We start from the raw sequence: 10,145 nt of genomic DNA, 5'->3' as shown, positions 1-10,145 counted from the left end.
GCCCTCCACATAACAGTTTCATCTATTTTTTCAATTTTAGGTGGTAAAAATCAAGTCTTAAAATTTTTTAGGTGGTAAAATACAAGTTTTAATTTTTTATGTGGTATAAAACAAATTCTCGATTTTTTTAGGTGGTAAAAAACAATTTGACTTTATTCTTCAAGATATGCGTCATTTTTATTGTACAAATGTACTCCATAATAAATATTTAATAATGTGATTATTACGTTAACAATGTGTCATTACGTTAACAATATGTTATATATAATTTTCTTTTTAATGCTAATGAGGATAATACAATCCAAAGAGAATATTAAGGCTTAATTTTTTATTCTTCTATTATTGAAATGAATTATCTTATGGAGATATGTAATATTTAGTAAATTAATTTTGCTATTTTATTATTAAAGCTTATTAATGTTAAGTTTTGTACATGTATAATCTATGTAATCTTTTTTCTATTGTAGCTAATTTTTATTCTGTTTTTTTTTTATTATTATATCCATCTTTTTAATTTTAAAAAAATATTGTGAGGATGCACCAGGAAATGACTGGTGTTTCTATTAGTATATAGTACTAGATAGATAGATATGAAGTTATTATTTTACTTGGTTCTACTATGAGGAGTTTCCACCGCCTTCGTCGAGTGGACTAATCTCCCACGGGAGTTTGCATGGGTACCTCGATAAGCAGCATCCCTTCCCAGTTGAGATTTTTTCATACTCAAGGCTCGAACCCAAGACCTTGGTTAAGGAGCAAGACGCCCTTGACCACTCATGCCAACCTCAATTGGTTAGATACGAAGTTATTATGCATTTAGGTAAAACACTACATGCATTTAGTATTCCCCCAAAAAATAATGCGTGACTTTCCATATGTTTTTCATTAATGTTATTTACAATTTTACATTCATATTATCCTATTTCATCATTGGTCAAATATATTGATTATATATCAAAGTATGTTATATAGATTTTGATCAAAATATACAACCGTGCCATAACATTGCACATGTTAAAAACTAGTTTTGATTGAATTAACTAGTGTGTATACCGGGCGTTGCCCAAATTTTGACATTTTTTCGGGTTTATTTATTATAAATATGTTCCAATTTAGATGGTGTTATCATCGAATTGGCGGCAGTGACACAAGATTCCACACTGAAATCCCACATCAGAAAATAAAAACAAAGGCGAATTCCTTTTTTCATTATTGTTGTTTAATTTGTTAACATCTGTCTCGTCAAAAAAAAAATACTTAACCTCTGTCAATATTTTTCTCTTACTCATTATTACACTCTATTATCCCGATATTTTTTGATAATTAGAATCTTAAGCTATGAATAATAATTGTACATTTATAAATTAGGTAACCATTCCCCTATTTTTGCATTCACTTTTATTCAATATATTATTTATTGTAAAAAGAATATATATATTTATATGGAAAGACACAACATAAGTTGTAGTTGGTTAGGATGGTAGCAAATGTAATATTTAACAAATGATTGGTGTTCAATCCTTGGTGCACATTTGTGATGAGGTAGTGTAATAAGTACGTTCTTCATAGCAACTCCAAATGTGAGTTAAAGGGTGTTGTGCCTAAGTTTGCCGTATCAGATTTTTAGCTACAACTAATTTAAGCTACACATTTTCACATTAGTATGATACAATAACTTATAGCTCCAAATTTTTAACAGATGTCATTGTTGTACCAATGATTTCTACATGCTCATATGTTCATTTTTTTGCAAGTAGGTTCATTTTGTGACCATTGGAGCAGATCGAGTGAATAGGCGATTAGAGGAAACTCAAAAGTCAAAAGTACTCTTCCTCTACGGTAATCACCAACGAAATTCAATTCAGTACAATCGAGTTCACCAATACCTTGATTCCAGAACGAATTTGAACTCCACAAGTATTGATCTTACTGCTCCCTCAAGGTTAGTTCTAGTATCTCCCATTTTTGAAACAATGTGTTGCTCAATTTGTCGATTACGTTGTTCAACTTGTTTAATTTAATTATTAGAGCACTGAATCTGGATTAATTTTGGAGGAAGATTTGTTTTACATTGAGATCGAGGCCTACTTTTTGCTAATTTTCAGTGAATTTTTGGGGTTAGGGTTTTTGTATCTTCTGTTAATGACGCAATTACACAACCCACAAATTAGGGGTTTCGCACTGGGTTACATGACTGATAGATTTAGCGTGTATACTTACTCATTCGAAATCGTAAATGAATGTTATTTAGATTTGAGATGAGCCTATGGAATTCGGATTTTTTGAAAGAATGGTGTTTTACCTCGATGTGCATGTTGGTATTTGGCTGCTTATGTTGATTAGTTTATCATTTAGGAGATCTCTGTAGCTTTTGAGATTCCAAACAAATAAGATTATGACAGTCAAACAGAAAATCGGAGGGGAGTGTTGGCTCGGGCCTAGAGGAACTTGAGCTAATTTGGTTGAGCTCAATCTTGGTAAAGTCAGGTTCAATTATCTCAGTTGCATTTCTAATCAAATAGAAGGAAAAGCTCCAAAAGGAGAGTATGGACGCATTTCTAAGATTATTGTTTTGCACTTTTGCCTTGACGGTTCAGTTCTACATGGAAGTTACCACATTCACCCTCTTTTAATCCCTTTGTCTCAGTTAGATGAAAGGATTTCTATATTACTGCTCACTATTATCGTTATTTGCCAGGGTATGACATGTTTAGGTACTTCTACCTCCGCTCCTGAAAGTTCTTTACACATTTGAAAATACAAATAGATATAGTTTCAATGAAAACGAATGTAATTTATATATTCGCTTCCTTTCCATTGAAATTTTGCGAATGATATGAAATTAAAGCTGTCTTTCTTATTGCCCTTTGGCCTTCTCTACAAATGCATGTATAATCATTAGAAACCAATTTTTTACTTCCTTTCCTTTGGAATCCTTTTTCTTAGCACATTAGCTGTTAGGATCTGTTTAATTTGTAGCAAAGGCGTTTTCATTTCATTTGGGATTCTAATGAAGCCGTAAATTTCACAATACTTTTTTCTTTTGATTGTGATGGATTAGATCCAAATGGCTCATCAAATTGCCCATTATTCTTTTTTAATTGAGAAGTGGCATTTAGGCATTAGGAATCACATTCAATGGGATATTGTAAATAGTCTTTCAATTATTGCTAAGACGAGGCATTAGCGTAATGTACACTTATTTGTTGATGTGAAATACCTTTCTTTATTACAATTTATTTGATTAAGATAGTTTTCTGGTCAAAATTATATTTAGTTAGCTGTTTGGCTCAAGGACACCTTTGTTCTGTATGAAGTTGGGAAGTTCATCCTTTCAAAATCGATATTGGGTGAGGTATGTCGGATCTAATTTGGAGAACAATAATTCTAGCTCCTTTTTGGATCTACAATGTGGGATAAAAGTTTTGTATCTCAAACTTATTGGAATACAGAAAAGATTGTCGTTAACCATTAGGCAAGGCTTCATTGAAAATGAAATCTCAAACATTAGTAATAGGTTGGGGCCTTAAGGGAGAGGGGGAGAAAATTAGAAGAAAGATTAATGAACTAATCAAAAGTGAGAAAGTTACCAGGAAGGAATACATAAACAATGATTTTTTTGCGGGGGAGGGGAATGAGGATGGGGATAAAGGCGAGGAAAAGGTTGTAAAAGTAAATAATGTCACATGTTGACTCAAATAGTACCCCCCTTCTTGGTGTTTAGCATGCCTGAACCAACCTTAGAATACACAATATGCTAGGCTAGCTGATTCAAACAAACTAGAGCTGGATCCTGATTCCACGATTCTTTACCTGTTTGCAATTTTCTATTTGTTGTTTGACTAAGTCATGGCATCATAGACTTACCCCCAGGTACTTACGAGTCATACTTCTTTTATGTTTTCAGGAAACAGTATTCATTTTGGTGTAAGAAATGGCAGCAGACGGTATATCTGTCCAGAAACTTAACGGGGACTTTAATGCACCATTCATCAATGCCGAGAACATGCAGAATAACATGAAAGTTATAAATTATAGGTAAGTATTCACATTAGCTTACAGGTTCCATTATAGTTGCAGCCTCGAAAAAAGTATACATTATCACTATCACATTGATAAGAAAAAAGGTTTTTAAAAAAGAATGAAGAAAAAAAGTTTTTCACCCATTCACTTAAATAAGGTACTTAAGTAAGAGACTAAAATTCCATCAGTTAATGTTGTTGGAAATACAAAAGAATACTTCTTCTGTTCTTTTTTAATACCTATGTTTCCCTTTTATGGAAGTTAACTATTAATTGTTGCATACCCATATTTGGTATATTTTGGGCCATGAATTGACATCTTTGGTCTTGTTGAATTTTCCCTTCGCATGTGATTTCTTCTTTCTCTCCTCCCTTTATGCATCACTTTTTTACGTTTCTTAATATGTGCACACAATGGATATGTAGCGATTAGTAAAGAACAGAGAAAGTATTTTACATAAGGGCACAGGGAAATTTTGGCAAAATATTACATTAGATATGTGACTTATTTCGGAACCTGGTGAAAAACAAGTTTCTAAAATAACACCTCTTTAGTAACACCTCTTAAGTGAATGAAGAAAAAAAGTTTTTCACCCATTCACTTAAATAAGGTACTTAAGTAAGAGACTAAAATTCCATCAGTTAATGTTGTTGGAAATACAAAAGAATACTTCTTCTGTTCTTTTTTAATACCTATGTTTCCCTTTTATGGAAGTTAACTATTAATTGTTGCATACCCATATTTGGTATATTTTGGGCCATGAATTGACATCTTTGGTCTTGTTGAATTTTCCCTTCGCATGTGATTTCTTCTTTCTCTCCTCCCTTTATGCATCACTTTTTTACGTTTCTTAATATGTGCACACAATGGATATGTAGCGATTAGTAAAGAACAGAGAAAGTATTTTACATAAGGGCACAGGGAAATTTTGGCAAAATATTACATTAGATATGTGACTTATTTCGGAACCTGGTGAAAAACAAGTTTCTAAAATAACACCTCTTTAGTAACAAAGGGGCAATTTAGCTGAACTTTGGAATACTAGACGTTTTGTGGTTCAATACATAGATAGAGATTCCTATATGTTCCTGAGTGAAGATGCTGACTTTGGAGGAGTTAAAATCTTACCAAGAGCCAAGAGGTACATTGGATACCTTGCGACTGCTCAAAACTTGCTTAGCCTAAGAACTTTTAGCCTTTCCTAGCTGCAGATCTTGATCTCTTTGACTTGTTGATGGTCAGTGTAGTAGACTAACCTAAGGGGAAGGGGCACTTTTTGTAATGCAAATTAGTATATTATAATTAGATTGGGGAGGAGGGCAGCTAGTTGGTTAGAGGTGAGAGAAGGAAAGGAAGTGAGGAAGGCTATATATGGATGTAATCAGTCAAGGAGGAAATAAGGAGATGTTTTTCTTTGCTTTAGTTTATATTTGGGACTTGGGAGTCTTTAGACACTCGAAGGTCTAGGGTGATTTAATTGCATCAGAGTACAATTCCCCCTAAATTCTCTTCTTCGTCCTTATTTTACATTTCTGTTTTTTCTGATCAATTACAGTTGGATACTGGTTTGTTGTTATTCATGTTGTTATAGAGATGATTTTAATCCCTAGGAGGTCTTAGACTCTTAGCTTCCTTTTTTCCTGATGCAGCCAAGTGTTCATGGTGGGTAATTAGCACCCTGGAAAACAAAGGATTGTAAGTTAGAATATAGAGGGTGATGAAGCTTGCATGGTGCATGACTTTTCTGCAAGGAGAATAATTGTGATTTTAGTACAAGAGAAATGCATAGGTGGAAGAGTTGCCATGTCTGTTGACTTTTTGATGGTAATCAAGTTTTTGAATTTGGAAGTATCCTTCAAGGCTAACTATATTTTTAATTTATGATACTTTTGTTTAGCAAGTACCTGTTGGAACTATAGTATCCTTGTTGGTCAAGCCATCAACCTCTACTCAAGGACCTATGGAAAACACAGACTTGTGTAATTAAGAAAGAGGGTAAATTGGATGATCTCTGTTCTCTGGTTTTCTGCTCAGCATTTTTTGAGTAATTAATCCTCCTGATTCCTAGTACCAAATTGCACTGTGCCTTGGCTCCCCTTCCCCTTTTTGTTTTGCATTTAGTTTGACAAGTGTTCTCTCTTCAATTGTGGAATTTGCGCCGATGATTGTTGACTCTAATCTGTACAATCATTTACCGACCTATTCTGTTTAGAATCCTTCAAGTAGGTTTGGTTTCTGTTAGAGACCATCGAGGGGCATCACCCCACTGAAAAGTGAGATAAGCCTGCACACTCAGTCCGAGACAGGCTAGTTGAAACAATCACCCCATAAACTTGAAATTATTTTCTTTTTCCTTTCAACTTGACGGTGAGAGCTTAAAGTTGACTAAGGCTCTGATCCCCTCATCTCTTTTAAATAAGTTTCAGAAAAAGATAAAAAAATCAACAAGAATAAGTAAATGTCAGCAAAAACAAAAGAACGTAAGTTCAGCGTTTGAAGAGTTGCAGGAAGTTAACATGATATTTTACTGGTTTATCCTATGTTAGTTGTGAAATTTTGACTTTTTATTTCTAACTACAGATAACTTTCTGATGAAGCTTTGATCATTTTGTTTTTCCAAATTGCAGCCGGACATTAATGTCAATTGTTGGAGGAATCATTGCTGGGATTCTTGGATTTACAGGACTTACTGGGTTTATCTTTTACTTCGTTGTGATGGCTGTAACTTCGGTGGGACTTGCAGCCAAGGCGAAGTTCTCAATTCATTCTTACTTTGAAGGATGGAATCGCGTTTTACTTGATGGCTTCTTGGCTGGTCTTATGGTACTGTTCTCAATTGTTTACTGCTTGAAATTGTCACCTGCACATTTAGGCACTTAGGAAAGGCAAATAACCCAAATGTTGTCCTTATGTACAGGGACTTTTTTAACTATGAGGAGTGTTTGTGTTTTATTATGATGCTAGATTTTTACTTAGACCGCAGTGCGAGAATAGATTGAGGGCCCATTTGCTTCATATAATTATCTCTTTGAAATGAATAGGAACAAGAGAAAAGGTATTGAAATGGATCAACGCCAGTCCTCAAGTCCTACGTGACAGTCATAGGAGTACCACCTATGCATACTACACATTTTCCCTGTCAAAACAGACCTTGATCAGTACACAAATCCCACCTTTGTTCCCTGATTCTCAAACCCATCACCATCTGTCACACTATAATCTCCCGCCCCTGAACATATGTGCTAAGGCCAATTCAAACTTTCAAGTTTCAGCTATTGAGATTCTAATAATGATTGTAAATCCATTTCAGTCTCCATTTTTCTTCATCTGGGACACTCTTATCAACAACACTCAGGTGCAAATCCCACGATCTCTTAGGTTCTTTCCTCCAGATATGATATGTTATGGTCCCGGTGGCTTTCAAAGACCCCATTGACTCTCACAGCATATACTCTTCAAGATCGAGTCTAGATTAGTCCATTGATGTAACAATTCTATGGTTGTGCCCAAAAACATTCCTGTTTTACCAACAGTATGATCATACACCAAAACAGCCTAAGATCTGCTACTATATCTCGCCCTTTATGCTACCATTCTCCAGCTGTGCAGCCTGTATCTGTCTTTAACAAACACAATAGTAGAGGCCAACTGTCCAATTTTTACTGTAGCACAGTAGTGAGTTTGTCAAGGCACAGAAAAGAGTTTGAGATTGAAACTTTGGTACCAGTTCTTTGAGCTTAATCTTTAATACTGCGGTCTGTAATATAATATATAGGGGACCTTTTTGAAGAAGGGGAGCTGATTATTGTCTCAGCCATCCCGGCCTCTTTTTTCTCGGTTTTTTTTGCCCCTCTGCTCCTTTAAAGGTATTACCATACTAGTACTGGAGCTGCCGAGCTGGGAAAAAAATATTGGGTAAATATGTGTTTGATACAGACACTTGTCACCAAATCGGGTAAAAATCAGGTGGTAGGTTCTCATATTACTTTTTACCCCTTCTTTCCTGTGGCTTTGTGTTACCCCAGAGAAGCAAGAAAATGAAATGTAATTCAGGGGAGATGGGATTATGTAAACCAAAATAAAGTAGAGGGGTTTGGATCTATGGTCTGCACAGCAAATGCCATGTAACATGGGGATTTATTTCTGTTTGGCTTTCTTTTTTCCCACCTAGCATCATGATACAATCCAGTGGAATATTTTCTCTAAGCTCTTCAATTTTAGTTGTTCCTCAATGTTTCAATTATTTAAGACAAATGGACCTTCATTAACTAGCTTTGCAGAAGCTCCTACCAATTGATTTCCCTAAACTTGTTTGTATGTCAATATGTCATTCTCAAATTTTAATTTGGAATTGTTCTGTCGATATATTTTTTACTAATGTGCTTTCTTTTGTCTTATGCAGTCGTTCGTGCTGTTTTGGACGTATCCTTCCTGCAACTTTGGTTTTTAATCTTACACTTAATTGGTTGAGAGATGTGTGTTTTTTTCCCTTATATCTTTTGCGTGCATAAATTTGGTCTCTCTCTCTGCTCTCTCTCTCTCCCTCTCCCTCCCCCCCCCCCCTCTCTCTCTCTCTCTCTCTCTCTGCTCTCTCTCTCTCTCTCTCTCTCTCTCTCTCTCTCTTTCTCTCTCCCCCTCTCCCTCTCTCTCTCTGTTCTGTAATCTCTCTGTTCTTTTACTACACAATCCAGCAGCACCTGAACTCTCAATATCATTCTATCTAGTAGTATGTAACACGAATAAATTCAGTTAATGCTGAGTGAGGAAAATTCTAAAGAAAACTAGGCTGCTCTTGATACCAAGTGAATATAATGATACGGCTTCCCCTAACACGTGTGTCTACTGTCTAGCTTCATGTGTAATTGTATATAGATAATTGTTACATTAGTACAATTACTGAGTATACCGTTAGTATCTCTATTATCATCCTTAAGCATTCGGAACTCCTCAAGTCAGTTCCTAATCTCTTCTCCCTGTTTGTGTCAAAATTTACGAAATATGTTGTTTTTGTTGGTCAAAATAATCACCCTTCAACGTAAGCTGCTTAGTACGGAGTACATTTTAGGTCTCAAATGCCAGTGTTTAAGCAGTCTGAACTCTCTTTGATTGGTGTGCAGCCGTAGACCATAACTGTATTCGGTAATGCTGATCAATATTTTGGAGAGATGTTAGCTCATTGTTATTGCATCACCAAAATGTCTGTCTTTTGTTCCTACTGTGTATTTTCCTTGACAATGAGTAGATTTGCCTATGATATTGTGCACATTTTTTGATGGGCCATCTCCTGCAAGAACCTTAGCACGCGTGTTGCTGCTGCTGCTGCATGAGGATCCCAATATGCAATGCATTTTTCATATATAGAAGTTATAGTGGAGCTCGCGATGCGCTTTCACTGGTTGTCCTTTTCCATTGGAACTCTAGCTCAATTTTGACGGGTCAAACTCTTTTGTTTGGAGAACTTTCTGCTGATAGAGTTCAGTTGTCTAACTTGAACAGCAGTCTGAACACACGTATGTTTTACTTATTCAGTAGATGTATAAATGAATGTTGAGTTACAATCCATTAATATGCATGTAATGTTGTATTTCGAGAGAAAATCTAGATGCAGTTTCTTTACATTGCCCTCTGAATGGACTTTATATCTTGGCGTGGTGGCATCAGCAATCTTTTATCTAGACTCCAGCATTCGTTAGACATCATCATTCAGGATTTTGGTTGTGACAATGTCCTTTATCTTTTATCTTCTTCATTATAAAGAAAATGAAAATTTTTGAGTAATTTTTCGTATAATTTTTTTGAGTAACTGTACCTAAATTTTTGTTTTTTTAAAAAAAATCTTTTTCTTTTTGCAATTATTATCCCTTAAGCAACATCTTCAGTCTACTTCTCATCTTCTACATGTTATGCTCAAATATAAAATTCTTCTGATTGTTCAATTTTCCCTTAATAATGGGGCCAAATCTCTTGAAGTTTTCATTTTAATTAATTCCATCTTCAATTTCCAGTAGAAGGTTGGAGAAAGTAAACAAAATAAAAAAAAATAAAATGGTAGGAAAAATGGAAACATTCATTACAAACACTCAAATTTGAACTTCAAGTGTAATTTCTCTCCTGGTTTAATA

At 34.9% G+C, this 10,145-nt stretch overlaps 1 protein-coding gene across 1 annotated transcript; it reads left to right on the top strand.

Moving 5' to 3' along the window:
- Positions 1 to 1,750: 1,750 nt before the first annotated feature.
- LOC110791365 (uncharacterized) lies at positions 1,751 to 9,639 on the top strand. Its single transcript, XM_021996115.2, has 5 exons — positions 1,751 to 1,942; positions 3,908 to 4,038; positions 6,651 to 6,846; positions 8,426 to 8,445; positions 9,266 to 9,639. Exons 2-5 carry the CDS (start codon positions 3,935 to 3,937, stop codon positions 9,294 to 9,296), a joined length of 351 nt encoding a protein of 116 aa, XP_021851807.1. The 5' UTR covers positions 1,751 to 1,942; positions 3,908 to 3,934; the 3' UTR covers positions 9,297 to 9,639.
- The last annotated feature ends 506 nt before the right edge of the window (positions 9,640 to 10,145 follow it).

This window comes from Spinacia oleracea, chromosome 2 (assembly GCF_020520425.1).
Source record: "Spinacia oleracea cultivar Varoflay chromosome 2, BTI_SOV_V1, whole genome shotgun sequence".
Lineage (NCBI taxonomy): Eukaryota > Viridiplantae > Streptophyta > Magnoliopsida > Caryophyllales > Amaranthaceae > Spinacia > Spinacia oleracea.
Note: the sequence above shows the minus strand (reverse complement) of the source record. Positions and strands in the feature narration are given on the sequence as shown.